This window comes from Dryobates pubescens, chromosome 19, assembly GCF_014839835.1.
Source record: "Dryobates pubescens isolate bDryPub1 chromosome 19, bDryPub1.pri, whole genome shotgun sequence".
Lineage (NCBI taxonomy): Eukaryota > Metazoa > Chordata > Aves > Piciformes > Picidae > Dryobates > Dryobates pubescens.
In genome coordinates, this window is record NC_071630.1 from 20,367,131 (window position 1) to 20,386,075 (window position 18,945).

Below are 18,945 nucleotides of genomic sequence, written 5' to 3' on the forward strand. Positions count from 1 at the left end.
ATCTCTGAATTGGGGGTGGCAGGATTCCAGGCCAAGCTGCCATGAACTGTTTTCCTTATTTCAAATATGAAATTAGATGCAGCATGTCAAACTAAATTTAACTGAGTTTTGCTTTATGAAAAATATTACTAAGATGAATTCTTTCATGTTGGAATTTTAACAGGGATGTTGAAGATCCAGAATATAAACCAGCACCAGCAATGTTTAAAGATGACATAGAGGTATAGTCGGCACTTACAGCTCCTTTAAACGCGCTTAGAATGTAATGTTTGCACCTTTTTGCTGAACACGTGATTACTTTTTCCTGTGTTTCTCTAAACTGATAGAACCTGTTCTGTGTGTTTGTGCAGTCATGTGGCAGGGGGGAATGGGAGGGAATTATGTTGTCTGCTTTGTTAGCCATTTGTCCAAAATATTTATTACTCATTCTTTGTCGATTTTCACACTTTGTCTGCAAGGTGCAAGTTTATCCTAAATCTCTGGAGAAGACTGCATTTTAAATTTTGCTTCTCTTATGCTTTCCTATAGGATGATGCTTCATCCCCAGGTGATCTAGTAATAGCAGATGGAGGTAAATACATAAAAATTCAAATCTGAGCCAATCTGATCTATTTTTTTAATTGTTTTCCTTATTCTTAGCTGAAATGTATTGACATTGCCTAGTGTCAGACCACAGGCACCAGCAGTGATTCATGTCTTTATATTTCACCTGTGACTTCACTTTCATGTAGATGGACAAATGATGGAAGGAGACAAAATCTACTGGCCCACTCAATCTGCCTTAACAACACGCCTTCGTCGCCTCATAACAGCTTATCAGCGAACAAGTAAGAATAGGCAGGCCCAGCAGATTCAGCCAGCATTCCCAATACAAACCAACATGATGCAGCCTCCATGTGAAGAAGCTGCTCTAAATCCAAAGATGGCTGCTAAGATTGAAAGACAGCAAAGGTATGTTCACCATGCAAATACATTATTAATTCATCCTTATATAAAAACTACTGAAAAAAACAATAGTAGTTTGCTGTGAGAAATAGTGAAGAGAGTGACAGAACTTCCTTTTTTCTCAAGATGGACAAGAAGGGAAGAAGCTGACTTCTACAGAGTTGTGTCCACATTTGGAGTGGTGTTTGATCCTGAAAGGGGACGATTTGATTGGACCAAGTTCAGAGCAATGGCTAGGCTGCATAAGAAAACAGACGAGAGCTTAGAGAAATACTTGTATGCATTTATGTCAATGTGCCGGCGAGTCTGTCGGCTCCCCTCGAAAGAAGGTGGGTGCATGTGTTTTTACTTTTATCTTTAATTTCTGTTGCCAGTGCGTATCTTGAATATTTTTTTCCTAAGTGTTCCAAACTAGAAGTGAGGGAGAGGAAGGCTAAGAAACGTGCCAAATGTAAAATGGAAAGCGCATAATGCAGAGACATACATTAACTGATTAAAGCCATCTGCTTCTAGTATTGATTTGTAGTGGAAGGGGTTTTTTGCAGATTCTCATCTTGGTTTTGTTTTAATACAGAACTCGTAGACCCAAACATTTTTATCCAGCCTATAACAGAGGAGCGTGCTTCTCGGACTCTGTACCGCATTGAGCTCCTGAGGAAAGTACGAGAACAGGCTCTCAGACACTCACAGCTGTTCGATCGACTAAAGCTATGCCAGCCAAACCCAGACTTGCCTGTCTGGTGGGAGTGTGGGACTCATGACAGGGATTTACTTATTGGAGCTGCTAAACATGGAGTTAGCAGGACAGATTATCATATTCTTCGTGATCCTGAACTCTCATTTATGTCTGCCCAGAGGAATTATAATCAAAACAAAGTGGCACTCTCAAGGACTTCTACTCCGCTCTTGCATCAGTACCAGATGGCATTGTGTGCTTCTCCTCTTACACCTCAATCAAGATTATCAGATGCTAAAGTGAATGCTTTTGAGGACACAAAAGCTAAAAATGAACATCTGAAAGAGGACCCTCAGTCTTCTGAAGAGGAGTCTATGTCTACAGAGGAGGCACCAACAATAATGAAATCTGAACCTCTGAGCCCGAAAAATGGCCCACCAATGCAAAATACAGATCACAAACCTAGTGGGAAGACTGAAACAGACAGGCGCATGGTGGCAGCAAGGACAGAGCCTCTAACTCCAAACCCAGCTTCAAAAAAACAGAGAGTCAGTAAAAGAAGATCTGACTCTAGTTCTGACTCAGACTCTGACTCAGATAGATCATCCTGTTCTTCCAGGTCATCTTCTTCATCCTCTTCATCTTCCTCGTCTTGTTCACGCTCTCGATCAGGCTCTAGCTCTTCATCATCTTCATCTTGTTCTTCAGCATCTTCCTCCTCCTCCTCGTCATCCTCCTCCTCCTCGTCATCGTCATCATCATCGTCTGAAGAGAGTGATAGTGATGAAGAGGAGGCACAGAAACGTGGTATGTGTGTAGTCTTATTTCTGCAGTATAACTCTCTACCTCTTAAATAAGTTTATTCATAATGGAAAAATGCCTCAAAAGGGTATTGCCCCTCACAAAAGTCAGCTTGAAGAATCAAGCACATGTTTGAGTCAGAAGAATTTCAGGGATACAGCATTTTCTTTGCTTCATGTCAGTGCCTTGGATGAGGTATTTGGGATTTGTTGACTGATTCCCAAAGCAAGCTTACTGTGTATGTGGTGCATGTCTAGAAGGTGTGTTGAATGGCTGATATTTTGTGGGAGCACATACTGTGTGTGTATATCCTACTACTATTTCTTTTTCTTCCTAAATACAGAGGTTCTTTTGGTTTCCCCTGTTTGTATTTTCCAGTCTTCCCCACCTGTCTTTGTAGCTTCCTCATTGTGCTTTCATGAAGTCTGCAAGCTTCTTTCTGTCCAGTATAAACTGGAAGAGTATTGCAAGCTGTGTATTCTTGAAAGCTGGAGGTGGCCAAGCAGTGTATTTGCTCTGCCGGTTTTCAAACACCTGAAAGATGTACCTGCTTAGAGAAGGCTGAGATGGTTACAGGGCGTGGGACCAAAGAACAGAAACACATACGAAAGCTTCAAAGTGAAGCAAAAACCTCTGATTAGTGATACAAATTTTTTTTACTAAACCAATCATTCATTATTGAATGTATTCCTTACTTTGATACTATGAAATGTCCTCTACTCAGGTGCTCCATTAAAACTCAGTATGGAAATCTTTTCACATTCTATCTGATAACAAATGGTAACAGAATAATGAAGAGGGTGAATTTAAGCAATGGGATTACAGCATAAATGAATAGGCTTTTTTTTTGTATGTGTCAAGGAGATATTTCTTTATGGTGAGGGTGATGGAGCATTGCAACAGGCTGCCCAGAGAGGCTGTGGAGTCTCCTTATCTGGAGACTCAAAACCCACCTGGATGAGCTGAAATGCAGCCTGCCCTAGGTGATCTTGCTTTGGGACTGGGGTTGGACTTGATCTCTGGAGGTCCCTTCCAAACCCTAACATTCGGTGATTCTGTGAAAGGACAAATGGAAGCCATAGGAATCACTTACTGGGGAAAAGAATGATTCCTGGCCAAGTGAAATACTGCTTTAACAAAATGATGAAGTTGCTGTTGCCTGTAGCAATGAAAGGACCTTTTCAGAGGAAACAGTTGTCCGTAAACATAAAAACAGTGAGAGAAAGGCATGCTTATATGATGTAAATATTTAGCTTTAGATGGAGGATACCATAACATGTGCTACAAGTCCAAATATTAGGCTTGCTTTCTGCCAGCTCAGTCTGTTTAAGCAAGTACTTGTGCCATCCTCAGATAGCAGATATTGTGAATCAGTCAGCCTTTCTTTTTGTGGCTATTTTGCTGTAAGTTGGTGTTAGAGATTGGTGGAGGCTGGAAAATTCTCTTAACTTCATTTCAGTTTTTAATGTATTGTACAGGGGTCACGGACCTTTGGCATATTTCTCATATTTGAAAGGTTTTTTTCAGAGAAAGCCAAGTTTTATAAGGTGACTCAATACAAATGCAAGTTCTGCAGAATTGTCCCTCAATACACTTACTCCAGCTGCTGTAGTGTTTACCTTTTTAGGCAGCACCCATGTCATAGTAGAGCTTACCTTGGATGGAGGCAAAAGTAAAATAATAAAGAGCAACATGTAAGGAAGTTGGAGGACACAGTGGAAAAAATTCTGGGAAGAAATCCTCTGTGATTGAAATTCAAAAAGTTAAGTGATGCACATGATGAACATGTGCTCAATATATGGAACATGCACTGTTGTGGCCAGTAAATGAAATGAGGTGGGGTTTTTTATGAGCAGTATCACAAAAGCTTTGCCATGTTCTGGTATTAGGCACCTTTTATTTCAATTTAATCCTGTATTTTGGTGAATGTTGGCTTACAAGGGAAATAGGTTACAATAAGCAAGGACTGTCTGTCAGATTACTCGGAGGCACATCTCTCTTCAAAGAGCCATGTTTGACATGTTACAGCTTTTGAGATACTGACAAGAATGCACCTAGAATTTACATGTCTAGAAAAGGATCAGCAGTCATCCTGAAAACCCTAACAGATGAACTCTTCAGTTTAGCTTTGTGTTTGGACTTTCTCTGAGCATTATTCTGCATGTTTTGTTCCCCTGAACCTCTTAAAATGAGTGTTGAACTTCTTTACGATAGCAAATGACATTGGTCGTTTTATTTAGCAGAAGGAACACCGCATATAAAAGCATATGATGAAGAGAGTGTAGCTTCTCTGAGTACTACACAAGATGAGACGCAAGACAGTTTCCAGATGAACAATGGGACACCAAATTCCAGTTATCTCTTACAAGGTGGATACATGTTGGCTGCATCCTACTGGCCAAAGGTAAGTTTATTCTACTGTTTTGAAAACAGACTTGTAGGGAAAGGCGGGCTGTGACATTTGTACTCCATTACGTATGTTAAAACCACAGCACTGAATTGTGAGGACATCCTGGGGGAAAAAAAACTTCTGTTCATAATAAATTACAGAGCTGTATCTGTAGAAAACAATGTTCACATTGGAAACGCCCTGAAAGGAAGCACATTTTGAAGAGGAGATAATTTATCAGGTATTTGGAGGACTTTGAGTCTGAGAGGAATTGTGTAGAGTAGTCCAAAAGAATGTAAATAAATTAAGTGGAGCAATGTTTTAATATGCTTGCTCTGTTGCTAGGCATATGGTATACAAAAAAAAGACACTGGGATTTTAATTTAGAACCAAAGCAAAACAAAAACCCAAAACAACCAGTTTCAAAATCTCTCTTTGTGGAACAGGCATGAGTTGCAAATCAGCGTAAAAATTCAGAGCCAGATCACAATCTTGTAATGAAGAAAAAGGGGACCCAAAGGGTGATGAAACAGGGAAAATAGATGTAGGACCTGAACTTCAGGAGCTTTTGCTTCTTGTTGTGCTTGCTCCTGGAAGATGCACTTAAATGTAACTACTACCACTTATTTTTTTTAATGTTCATTTTGAGAAGGGGAGCATAACTTTCATGTCATAGGTGCTTGACAAATGGTGAAAAATGATAGAATGTGCAAAATCAGACTTCAGTTGTAGAGGATGATCTTGAGCTTGGCAAACAATGTTGACTTACAAAGCAGATAATTCTAGTGTTCATCTATTTGGCAAATAATTGAGCTCTGGAATTATCAGAAACCTGGTTGTTTCTGGAGTCTGCATGTTCTTAACTGAGTTTATTGAGACTCAAGATCCATGTATTATGCGGCTGTGTTAAATCATACCTGTGTTTGGTGTCTAAGGAATGTCAATGAGGAATAACATGTTTACAGAAGCTGAAATCTGAGAAGATAAGTCTGTAGATTTAGTTTTCTGAATGCTGTTTGACAGGTATGTTATGGTGCTACTCACAGCTTCAGACCCTGCCAAGAAATCCAAGACCTGAGTACTACCTTATCATATATTTCCTCTAAAAATCCATGAGATGGGTTTCAAGCATTTGCAAGCCTTAAACTCACTATGGATAAGGGAGCCTGCATATTTGTTCTACAGGTGGTGAAATTAAGTCCAGAGGAGGCTTTCTCAAACTTTTTCAAGGATACTGGTACAAATCCAGGCACTTGAAAATCTTGTAAGACCAAGTTCAGTGGTTAAAAATGAGATCATTTATCGTCTTTCTGGAATTAGAAGATAATCCAGTGCTGGTAAGCATTACTCTGATGAAAATGTTTTCTCTTGTTTTTAGGATCGAGTTATGATTAATCGACTTGACAGTATTTGTCAAACAGTGTTGAAAGGTAAATGGCCTTCAGCAAGAAGGAGCTATGACAGCAACACAGTGGCATCTTTCTACACAACCAAGCTTCTGGATAGCCCAGGTGCAGCTGCAGATTACAGTGAGCCCAGTGCACCAACACCCCCTCTTGCAGGCGTTAAAGAAGAATACGACCAGTCACCACAGATGTCAAAGGTGAAGAAGCATGTACGAGAAAAGGAGTTTACAGTGAAAATCAATGACGTATGTTTATTTTTATTGCCCTAGGACCTGATTGCGATTGCGGTGTGCGGCATGCTTTACCTGCAAGTGGCTGCCTGCTCTCACTATCACTTCCTTCACACACTTGTTTGTGGGTATTTGGGTCTGCTGCTTCTGGGCATTAAGTGTTTGGGGTTTGGGTTTGGTTGGTTTTGTTTGTTTTTTGTGTTTTTTTTAGGGGGCTGAGGGGTTTAGTTTGGTTGGTTTTGGTTTTAATTTGCATTAGCCACTGGAAGGAATCATTCTTTCCTTTGCTGAATTGAAACATCATTCTGGTGTTTCCTCAGGCAGCCTGTTTTGTGCTATTTCTAAGAAACCTGGGTACAAAACAAAACAAAAAACAACAACAACACTGAAAGGTACTTCTGTTGTTAGGCTTTTTAAAAACAGATGTCAGCATGTCCTCTCCAGCAAGCGCTTCATGGTTTCATGGTCTTTTAGAGGATTATCGGTAGATTTCCCAGTCTCAATGCAGAAACCTTTTTTTCTTACAAACATTTTTCTGATCTATAGTTTGAGACCTGTTTGTATACGTAAAAATGTATGACATTTTCCACTTGTAATTGGGTTTGGCATTTCTTTAGGTCTGGTTTGGGGAGGTAGACAGCTGTGTTGTGTCTGGATTTTTCACCAAAGAGAGCAGATAATTTAAAATTCATAGAAGCAGTTCCATGAAATTTCTCTTCAGATTGGTTGGTTATGTGGAAGAGAAGCAAGACTTGTTTTAAGGTCTAATACAATGTTTTCATTTTTCCTCAACTCTTCTGGAGTAACTGTGTAAGAACCCTGAATATGAAGTAGTCATTTCTGCTGCAGAAGAGACTCTTCTAACCCTGGCATTTATTTAACAGGAAGGTGGTTTGAAATTGACTTTTCAGAAGCAGGGGCTGTCTCAGAAAAGGCCATTTGAAAGCGAGGAAGGTGTATTGGGACAGCAGCAATACCTGGCTCGGCTACGTGAACTCCAGAACGCCTCAGAAACCAGCCTTGTTAACTTCCCCAAATCACTTCCCAAATCAGGTATCTAAAATTGTCATCATCTTCTGGGTTCTTCTGTTGATCCCCATCTATAAGCAGTGGAGAGACATGTTTGCGGTGTTATGTGTTCTAAACTGCAGCCTGGAGAAATGCTTTCCAGTATGTTAGGGAAACTAGACACCTAAGTTAAGGCATGAGGTTGGACCACATGTGTACTCTCAGAATGTCAGCTACTGTAATGTTCATTTATTAGGAAGATGCCATTTTACATCATAGACACCCTCACAAAAAAAAAATCAGTAATTTTAAGTGTATCACTCTACACTGACAGTGATCAATTTAACTCAGAACTTACTGAGGCTAGTTTGTGAGTAAAGAGGATCAGATTTATGCCTGTGTCAGTTTGCACTCTTCATAGAAAGAATCAACTTTTGGTTTGTAGCCAAAAGCTTATGGCTTATTTTCACAAGGTGTACTCTGACAAATAAAAATGACCCCAAAGAAAGTAGTTAAAATTAGAATATGGAAATTACTAGAATTTGGTACCAGATTTAGGCCAGCTTCTGATTCACTGACTGGAGTTCATTGACATGGCATACACATGTGGATGAGAATGTTTCCTTTTAAAATCATACTGTCCTTCACTTGCATTTTGTACTTACCTGTCTAGATGGAAACATTTATGTAGGGGCATCTGCCTCTCTGTGTGCAATGCCCTGTACAGATATATTTGGCAGGGATAGGGAGCAGTAATAGAAGATTCTGGTAGTGGAGTGTTTTCTCTGCCTGATTTTAGTAGTGTTTTAAACATACATGAAACAATAGGCAATTTCTGTTACATGTAGAAATTACATGCACAATTTCCAGGAGTTTTATTTCCTTTTTTTATTATTATTCCGACATTTTTAGTTAAAAAACAGCTCAAGCATCTGACACTAATTTTATTGAATTACTGATCAGGTACTTCCAGTCACTTAACAACCAGTGCCAATGGAGTCATAGTTGACAGTCAGCCTGTAGTCAAAAAGAGAAGAGGAAGAAGGAAGAACGTGGAGGGAGTTGATGTCCTCTTTATGAACAGAAATAAACAACCTAACCATGTAAGTAAACTTGATTTTGTGTGCGAAAATAAGGTCCAAATCATTGGTAATCCTTTACCTGAGCATAAACAGCTGTCAACATAAAAGTCTTCCATTACTAAAAACTGTTGGATTTAGCATTATTTTTTTCTGAACTTGTTTGTTGACAGTTTAGAAGAACTGGTAGAATTTTGCTAAATATTACATGTACACAATATCTATAACTACTTTTAAAAGCAAGTTTAATTCCAGTTTTGATAAAATGTAGATAACAATGTAGCATAAAAAAATTGATATTTGCCCTAGCAATGCTGACATCCTTTCCTGTGACATCTGTTACAGGACCTGATTGTACAGTGACTTAAGGGCAGTTACCTGTGGCCTGAGTAATCTCATTGAGCCCTTGAGTGTGTACACAGTGATCTGCAGGACTGTGGCCTTCACTGTATCATATGTGAAATTATTTTGATGGCTTTTTTTTCTTTTTCCTATGGAGAGCTTAGCCAAATGTTTTGGATTTCTTCAGGTTAATCTAGGTATTAACTCCTGTCAAGCTGCTGCAGGAATAAACCCAGCCCTCACTTACACGCAGTCCCAAGGTGTGCTAGATGCAGAGAGTCCAGTTCCTGTTATTAACCTAAAAGATGGAACAAGGCTTGCAGGTGATGATGCCCCTAAAAGAAAAGATTTAGAAAGGTGGCTTAAAGAACATCCTGGATATGTTGAAGATTCAGGAGCTTGTATTCCTGTGAGTATTCCTTCCAATTCTGCTTTCAATAGTAAAATATTTCTCATAAAATGTGTTTAGATTTGTGTTCTGTGTTACATGGAATTATTCCTTTCCCTATTTTGTTTAGGAAAAGGAAAATGTCCATTTCTTTATAGATAAGGTCCTTTTCCCTCACAAATCTAATTGCTGAGAAAAGCAATACTTAACAAAGGCACTTAGTTTTTTTAATCTTAGGTGAAATTAGACCAAAAATCATCTGAGATATTTTTATATTTCATATATATATTACCATGATATGGAAGATGGAGCTGAAAATGTTTGACTTTTATTGAACGTTTTAGTGAAGTGCAGTAAGCTGAAACAACCTTACTTCTCCTTAAAGCTGTTATAATGCAGAACAGTAGCAACATTCCTGACAGTTACAGCATTTTGAAAACTGAAATATGATTAAAACAATGGGCAGAGGTAGCAGAGAGAGCTGTTTGCTAGGCTGATGACATGATTGTGATTAGTAAATCAGTTCTGTTGTTAAAATATTTCTGAAATGAATGCCTGATTCAAGAGAATGCACAGAGGCCTTAGAATCCGTAAACCAGTTGTATCAGAAAGATGACTGGCTCTTAAATTCCTTTGTAACAGAGGATGCAGCTGCATGATGGGAGACCCAAACAAAAAAGACACCGTTGTCGAAACCCCAATAAACTGGATGTTAACAGCTTGACTGGTGAAGAGCGTGTCCAGCTCATAAATAGAAGAAATGCAAGAAAGGTATTCATAATTCTCTTCTCATTCTGATGTTACCCAAATGTGAAGTTCCCCAGAATGAGGAGTTCTGTGTACTAACTACACTTGCTAAAATATTGTGAGCAAAGGAAAGGGTTTTGGTTTAAGGTTTTGGTACAAACAAGAAAGTCAATAACAATCTTTCAGGTGTTTTTCAATGGTGAAAATGTGTAAGCTATGGCTAGAAACTTACCCTGTGATGAAGTCTGGGTAGAATTGACCACTGGGTGTATTGCAATGTTTATGCCATTGACTCATACAGAGGCGTGGCCACTGAAATACACGCTGTTCTGATCAAAGCAGCAGCGTTCTCACAAGCTCAAAATTTTGTTTACATCTTCTCATTACTACTTGACATGATTGAAACTGTATTGGTAGTGCATCCTGCATAGAAACTTGTCCATTAGAATGGCTTAAAATCCTGTGTACTGGATTGTTTTTGCTTTTTCCTGTTTTCAGTTATCTCTGACAGTTGACCTTTGCGGTTCACCAGTATGTGTGCGCTGTGAATCGCACTGCCAGGTTAAACAGCTGTGTGACAGGAGAACAGAAGTAGAAGAGGAATTGTTGTATAAAATCCCTATAGTGGAAGATGGGAGACTAGGTGCTGAGTTACAGGTTTTGGACAAGTGATCAAAGCTTGGGAAGGTATAATGCATTTAAATAGCCTTTGGGGAAAGCTAAAAGGCAATATTCAGGGAAAGCCTGCAGAACATTACTGTTGTTTACTGAAGAGATTTGGACAGATGTGTGGGATGATGTCTTTGAATGTCAGTGTAGTACCAGGGCAGCAGTCCCGTGGGAGCCCTTCAGGGTATTGTGACAATACAGGGAGCATTTTCTCTTGTGATACTGCTGGCTTTTCTGTTCGTTAGAGAGCAGTTGCAAGGAAAGCAGGAGTTCTTTTCTGTGCTGCTGTATTAAGGTCAGAAGCTTTGTGCATCTGTAGAGGAGTGTGAGGCAGAATTGGAGAGTCTTTAATCTCTTCGATGTGTTGAGACAGCATCTCTGTAGAGGAACCTGTGTGGTTACAAGTCTCTTAAAAAACAGTGTCAGATACGAATGTTGCCACCTTCTTACTGAATGAGAAGTATTTCCTGACTTCTGCCTTCTGCTTTTCAGGTTGGGGGTGCATTTGCTCCCCCTTTGAAGGACTTGTGCAGGTTCTTGAAAGAAAATCCAGAGTATGGAGTGGCTCCTGAATGGGGAGAAGTCGTAAAACAGTCTGTGAGTATTTGCAGAGTAATTGTGGCATGAAATATATCCTAAAAACAAATAAGGCAAATGTGGGGTAAAAAAGACCTGCCAAAACAGGATTAGACTGCAGTCAATAAAGGTATAAATAATAGCAGAATTACTTGCAGAATTCAGTAGTTATCCACAGGACAGAAAAACAAAGCGTGAGTTTTGAACTCCTGTAATTATATTAGGCTAGTTTAAATCAAAGATGCTTGCTGGGGAAGAGAAGACTATTTAAATATGGAGGTATTAGTTGATCTTACAACTGACCATTTTGTAAAGGGAATTTTCAAGACCGCGTATCTCAAAGAGAATATTAATGGCTATTGCAGTTCTTTATTCATCATTAGGTAGGAGGGCTTACAGAGTTGAAGTAACAATTGTGTAAGCCCTAAAAACAAGTGCTTTGAATTTCATTTAAATTCCACTTGAGTCTTGACTATTAAGTTTATGGATGAGGTGGAGTAGGAGGGCATTAAATGGACACTAGCGATAACAAAAGGGCTTGGAGGTTGTTGGTCTGCATGCAGTCAGATATTTAACTTCAGATTGAGCAACTAACTTTTGAATTAAATTGTGAAATGATTGGAATGTGGTAATATTGCAAAGCAATGCTGGCTCAGATCTTACATTAAGATTGCTCCTGATACTAACTATATTCATCTTGATCTGCAAACAGACCTGTGAGGATGAGGTAGCAGATGGTCTGAGAAGAGACCTGTGTAGCCCTGACTGTGGAAACAGGCCTTCAGACGTTTGAGTTGTGATAGCAGGGTCACCACAAATTCCAGTGAGCTGTCTAGAGATCAAGCTGCTATGCTAACACACCAGAATAATCTCTGACACTGTTACGGTGCACTGGGGTCTTTTGTTAGCTTTTACTTTTCCATCTCTAAGCTCTCAACTACAAGTCCCCTATGTGTCTCTCGCAGGGATTTCTTCCAGAGGGTATGTTTGACCGTATTCTCACTGGACCTGTTGTGCGGGAAGAAGTAAGCCGGAGAGGAAGGCGCCCCAAAAGTGAGATTGCCAAGGCAACAGCAGCTGCAGCAGCGGCCACGGCTGCCAGCGTGTCAGTTAACCCTCTGCTAGCCAACGGCCTGCTGCCAGGAGTGGATCTGCCGAGTCTTCAGGCCTTGCAACAAAACCTGCAAAACCTGCAGTCGCTGCAAGTAACAGCAGGGTTAATGGGAATGCCAGCTGGCCTAACTACTGGAGGAGAAGCTAAGAACATGGCTGCCATGTTCCCCATGCTGCTGTCAGGGATGGCTGGATTACCAAACTTGCTGGGCATGGGAGGACTTCTGACAAAGTCTACAGAATCTGTTTCAGAGGAAAAAAAGGGAAGCGATTCCAAGGAGGCAGATACAAAGAAAGAAAGGACAGAAGACCAAAATACAGATACTGGTGGTGAAAACTCTGTTTCAAGTTCTCCTTCAACATCTTCTGCTGCTGCAGCTGCCAATCCTCTCTCTCTTAACCCATTACTTTTGTCCAACATACTTTACCCAGGGATGCTTCTCACTCCAGGCCTTAATCTTCATATCCCAGCTTTGTCTCAGTCTAATATTTTTGATGTACAGAACAGTGAAAGCAATGACACAGGCTCAGCTAAGCCCACAGAAGAAAAGGAGGAAATTTCTAGGGTTAGAGATCAGGAAGACAAAGGGGGAACAGAGCCAAGCTCTCACAATGAAAACAGCACAGATGAGGGTTCAGAGAAAGCAGATGCTTCATCTGGATCTGATAGTACATCGTCTTCATCTGAGGATTCAGATTCTAGTGATGAAGACTGACCCCAGACTCTGCACTTAAATTATAAACTGATTTTGAATTTATTCTTTAATTATTTTGTTGTAAATAACCTAGTGTTGAGTGCATCAATGATTTACTGACCGAACATTTCAGTATTTGTTTAGAAGTGCAAACTGCTTTCAGAGACATTTTGCATGTAATATTTCTTGAAGTTCATAAGTTTCTGAACTTGTATGTACTATCAAATACACAATGGTGTAAAATTGCAACAAAAGGCATTATAATTTTGTTGGGGGGGTTAATTTTATGAAAATAATGCTCAAGTAAGAGCTGTATATTTAATATATTTGCAGTGAACACAGAATACTTTATGCATATTATTGATTTAATTTGAATATAGTTTTACAGCCTCCTTGACACTTATAATTTACAGATCAAAACTCAGCAATAATTTGGGCAGCTAATGAATGTCATGAAAGCTGTAGAATCTACATCACCATCCATTGCTTTAATTACATGAAAATGCTCTAGTGTTGTGATGCACTGCTGTTTCCAATTCAGGTACAAGTGTGTTTAAAAAGATAAATTTTTCCCAATCAGCCAATTAAACTGGCTACCTGTTACCTCAGCTGAGTTAGTTTAGGAAGTTTACATTGGTTTCTATTACTTGTTTTCAGGTTTTGTTTTGTTTTCTAAAGACATCCTGTATATCATGTTAAAATCTGAGTTATTTGAGATATGACTGTTGGTTTTGTTTGTTTTGGGTTTTTTCCTCTTTTTACAGCTGTTCCCTTTGACAGCAGTAAGGGGAAATCAAAGCAAAAACTGTCGTATCACATGCTACTTGGCACCACGTAGACCGATTTAGTTTACATCTCGCAAAGTTTTGGGCTCCCTCCACAGAATTGAAAGTCCCAAAATGAGGAGTAGTTTCCCCAAGACTCAGAAGAGGCAAACTGTCAGAAAGTGCCACTGAAAAGACCTTTCAACACTGCATACTTCATGTAAAATTTGTTTGTTTGCTTTGTTCGTGTAGATTTCTATTTGTGTTTTATGTCATAAAACCTCCTGGAGTTACCAGTTAATAATGGTAAATAAAGTCTAGATAGTTTTGAACTCCTTTTGAGTTTAAACTTCTCTGCAGATTTAAATCTGACTAAATATTAAATATTACTCCAAATCATTATTGGGATATCACTTCATATATTATGCTGAGTTACCCACTAAAGAAAAAGCACTTTGAATAGTAAGGAAGACAAATGATTCTAGAAACCACAGTAACAGGGCATAAGGCATCTGTTTAAGTCCAAATCCTTAGAACCCCTTACTATATAAAATCTGTCTAATATTTGATGTGTGATATGATTCCTCCTTCTTCTTAAGCTGCTATTACTCTGACACGGTCAAGGCCCAGATTGACATTTACAGAAGTTGTGAACTGTCTGAGACTTCAGCTGACCTTGGTTACATCGTTTGCGGTCCAAGAATAGGCGAGTGTTAAGAGAAGATAGATACAGGTACTAGTAGAAGTCATTGAAAAAGCTTTACAAAGGGATAAATTTAAAAATAAAGAAACAAACTGTATATTTTGATATAGTTCTGTTGCTTGCTTGTACAGTAAAACAACTGTGTTGTTTTTTTATCAAGAACTTTACCAATGAAATCTAAGTTTCTATGTGCAAAATAACTAGCCCCATGATTAGAAGCAGTATTACATGTAATTACACAAGTACCATTTGGATTGTGCTGGTTACGTATTTTCCCAAGTAGTATTCTGATTTTTGGCCCTTCATGCAGTGTCTTAGCAATAGTGAAAATTTAAAACTGCCAAGAGAAGGGGGTAGCAATTCTTCATCATGAAAAAGAATTAAAAAAAATTCGTATTTAATATTTTGCCCTTTGTAATATAGCACTTTTATTTAACTAGGATGCATCTATGAAATAGCCAAAGTTTACAAACAGTTAACAACTTAGTTTGCTGATGGAGTATGTCAACAATACCATCACTTCCCACCCTTACCCCACAAAACAAATCCTAAATCTTGTGGCTAAAACCTAATTTATATCAGATTTATGAAATAAAGTATTTTCCTAATTATGGTCAAGTGAGTTTGGTTACCATTCTAGTGATTCTTTCTATGTAATAAGGCAATTACAGTTTCAAGTAATGAAGGCTGGTGTAGACTTGAACATAATATATTGAGTTTATTTTTAATCAGTTTGAACCAGAAGGGGAAAAAATGTCCCACTATCAGCTATAAACTATATGCAAATAAGGTTGTATAAAGTTAAGGGTTATAAGGAAACCTCAGTAGAATTACACTAATACTGAAGTTAAAAGGATATCCAAGGTGATGATAAAGTGTGTGTTGGTAGTTACTAAAAGAACCTTAGCTGTTATTGCCTTGTATTTCTATCCCTTGTTTCAGGCTTCATGATGCAAGTCTTAGTCCAGGTTTTTTTTGGACATTTGCAATATTTGCCAGTTGTGTTCTGTGTAGTCTGAATTTGCTTTCTGTAGTTGAACAAGCGTCTTAAAAAGTCATTTGTAATTTATTGAATTACTTTCTATGATGTTCTATAGAGCAAATGGAAGTTTAATTATTTTTTATTAAACATATTCTTTGACTACCCATGATGTCGGCCTCAGTATGTGAAAACAGTGCCCTCTGTGCAAGGATTAAATGTCTATCATTCAGCGGCAAAAGTTAGGTTTCAGTGTTAAAGCTCTAAAATGGAAATTACTCTGAAGACCCTTTAAGAATATGGTGTCCTGATTTCTGCCAGTCTGAATGTTGGCTGCAGATCATCCTCCTCCTTTCTGAGGCTCTTAAATCAGCACACAAGCGATAGAAATGCACATACGTGTTCTCTTCTCATGTTCTCCCCCGCTCTGGTTTTTGTCCTTGGAAGTCCTACTGAATCACTAATATTCTTAAAATTTGTTCTTAGCAGGTCTGTTAGAAAACTGGTACAGATTGCTGGAAAAGGGGAAAAATCATGTCTTGTAGTTTTACCATCCAGTGCTTGTAGTCTGTGAATTAAAAGATATCATTCTTTTCAGTAAAAGTGCTTCCGAGGAACAGATGATCTAGACACAGTATTGGTGTTTAATTTCTTGCACTGCTTTAAGCTTTTTTTAAACAGTATCTGGATAGGATTACTATATGAGACAATAACAAGATGTCCTGTGGCAATTTACTTCCTCTATTTTTTCTAGCTTTACTCGGAAACAACTATTTCTGCCATGTTATTTAGTAATGTTTCATTGATCTGTCCATTTCTCCAAGGCAGTACTGATGCACCATCAAAATAGATGTTTACTTCTTAATGTTTAAACTGTGAGACAAGCATGCCTGGTGTCCATGCTTAATACAAAGGGATCTGCAGCATAGCATTATATGGAATTGTTTGTGATGTGAAAGTTACTAACAGTTGTATAAAGAATTTTTGATCTAGGTAAACCTATCATTATCTTCAACATAAGCACACTGTATCAGTAGTTGACCAGCACTGCAGATTCTACATCTGTATTCTGCTGGTGCCTGCAGAGGAGACTTAATTACACTAGTGTGGCTACGGGAGTTTACAAAATATCTCTCCTGGCTTATCTAAATGGCCCTAATGTTCTACAGATAGGCAGGTTCTTTTGTTTGGTGCGTTTAGAGGAAAAGAAAATAAAGATAATAGCTTTCCATAACTAAGCAGTAAGAAAAATCTTGATCACTTTGTTTTTAACTAATGATTTTTAAAATGAAATGTTTATATTAAAGATACCACAAGGACTTCTGCTGGTTAAATGTTCCCCGAAGACCAAGGCAAGTTTCAGTTAACATTTCCATGAGGAAAACTACTATTTTAAGGGAGAACTTTTAGCTTTTAGCAATTAAGTACATGTGACAGCTGTTAGAAAATACTGAGGAAGACGTTGAGATGCGTTATAGCTGAAGTGGTAAATTACATCATTCGTCACTGCCAAAACTTTCAGCCTGTCAGAAATTATAAATAACATTGTGATGATTGTATTTCAGTTTTTAATTCAGCATTTTAGGAACACTGTTCAGTGAGAAATACAAAAGAATTATGGAAAATCTTCCACAAGATACGGTGGACTGAAGTCTTGAAATGGAAGTGATACAGGTAAGTCATCTCCCAAAACACCTTAACTTGAGTAGCTTAGATTTTAGCTTCAGTTTGGAATCCTTTAATCTGAGTGTTAGCTAGCCAGAGTATATTTTTTAAAACCCCAAACTACTTAGCATTAATCAAATGACAGCATTTCCCTACTTAAAAGGAGCCAGGGATATTTTCAGATCAGACAAATTAAGGCTATGATTTATGTTTGGGGTCTTTATTTTATGCTGCCTCCTTTCAGACTCTCACACAAGGAAGGAAAGGGCCATTCAGAAGATTCTACCATAAAGTTTTTCAGCAAAATGAGGGCTTTCCTTTTTCCTTTGTTTCTTTGTCTTCACCTGTGAACAAGTCCCAGGAGTGTAAAATTCTGTAAGGTCTTTTCCAATTCAAACCATTGTGTGAATCTATGAAGTTTTTAATACTGGGGAGGGGAAGGCTGTTCCTGCTCCAAAGAATTTTGAAGGTGTAGATTCTAATAGGAAGTAAAATACTGTAATCAGGTATTGCTGTGTTCTACTTTTAACAAATGCTGTCACTCTAACACAGTAGGGCTTTTCTGTTTACCTATATACGTGCTTCTGGGTGTATCACTGCAAAGTTCACAGCTCCTTTAAAAAAAAAAAAGACAAGACCCAAGACAGACATATATTGAATGGATAGAGCCTAACCATGAGCTTTTTCGTGTTGGTGAAATGTGCAAGACCCTAAGTTATCCTGGCAGGCTCAGGGGCTGTGGACCTTACTGTCACCCCCATCTTCCAGAAGCAGTTCAGTTTTCATGCTGCCATCAGATGCCCTCGGTGCTGGGAAAATAAATTAATGCTCCTGTCCTGGAAAACACGTCAGGGTGGCCAAGTCTTTTGGGTTTTTGACATGCTTTTCCCCTTTGAAGCTTTCCTTGTTGGCTTTGAAATGCTAGTAGCACAAAAGCAAACAGGCACTGTCACTAAATCTCTTCACATAGTCTGTTTTACTGATACTTTCTTTTATGTATTCCTGCTCTAGGACTGACCTTAAGGCCTGTTTTGGGGAGTCTCCTCTTCTGCTCTGTAGGGCCTTTATACTAGGAGCTGTCACTGTCTTTCCAGGGTTCCTCCTGTAGAAAAATGGTATCCCCTATTCACTGGCAGCTACTGGAACAGCCACTTAGTGTTGATGGAAGTAAAAGTAATTCAAACACAACGTGACTGTTACTTTATGCGTTTGTATTGAAATTTTTCTGTGGAACCACATGCACTTCTTCCGTGAATGGCGTTGCTTATAGTTGCTTCTGTAAGTGCGCTGTACTTCAGTCTCTGCCAGAACTCGAATTCAGTGCCTTTCCGGCTCATGGACGCTATGATGTAGCAGTGATGTTTCTGGTTTGCTTGTAAGATCACACACCTACCCCTAAGCAACCACTCTGTAAGTAATTCCGACGTAACAGTGGTGGTGTCTCCTTCCTGACACGGCTACCAGGCAGACGAGCGAAGCCCCTGCTGCCCTGGGAGCATCCTCCTCTTTCCTGCCCTTCTCCGCCACGTCAAACCGTCAGAGAGGAAGCGGCCACAGGCGCGCGCCCCTGCGCGTCACGTCTACGTGCCTACGAGGTCGGGCGCGCGGCGCCCCCTCCCGCTGCATTCTGGGAGCAGGGTAGGGGGCGCTGCCGCAGTGCAGGGTGGGAGGGGAAGCCTGTGGCTTCGCCAAGGGCGTAGTGCGCATGAGCGCGGAGGGGGCGGGCTTTCGCCCATTGCCCAATGAGAGGCCGTAGCGGAGGGCGGGCGG

At 39.3% G+C, this 18,945-nt stretch overlaps 1 protein-coding gene across 2 annotated transcripts in view; it reads left to right on the plus strand.

Annotated features, from left to right (window-relative positions):
• Positions 1-15,750, plus strand: part of CHD9 (chromodomain helicase DNA binding protein 9) — an 89,473-nt gene extending 73,723 nt beyond the window's left edge. The window contains exons 29-41 of one of the 2 annotated variants that reach the window (XM_054170172.1): positions 164-221; positions 529-571; positions 732-951; positions 1,072-1,274; positions 1,520-2,428; positions 4,663-4,826; positions 6,190-6,462; positions 7,332-7,500; positions 8,419-8,558; positions 9,064-9,285; positions 9,907-10,035; positions 11,173-11,277; positions 12,222-15,750. In XM_054170172.1, coding sequence (XP_054026147.1) covers positions 164-221; positions 529-571; positions 732-951; positions 1,072-1,274; positions 1,520-2,428; positions 4,663-4,826; positions 6,190-6,462; positions 7,332-7,500; positions 8,419-8,558; positions 9,064-9,285; positions 9,907-10,035; positions 11,173-11,277; positions 12,222-13,085 — 3,499 coding nt within the window. In that variant the 3' untranslated portion in view covers positions 13,086-15,750. The remainder of the gene's footprint in view (positions 1-163; positions 222-528; positions 572-731; positions 952-1,071; positions 1,275-1,519; positions 2,429-4,662; positions 4,827-6,189; positions 6,463-7,331; positions 7,501-8,418; positions 8,559-9,063; positions 9,286-9,906; positions 10,036-11,172; positions 11,278-12,221) is intronic. The other variant, XM_054170173.1, reaches the window with a different exon arrangement.
• Positions 15,751-18,945: the final 3,195 nt, after the last annotated feature.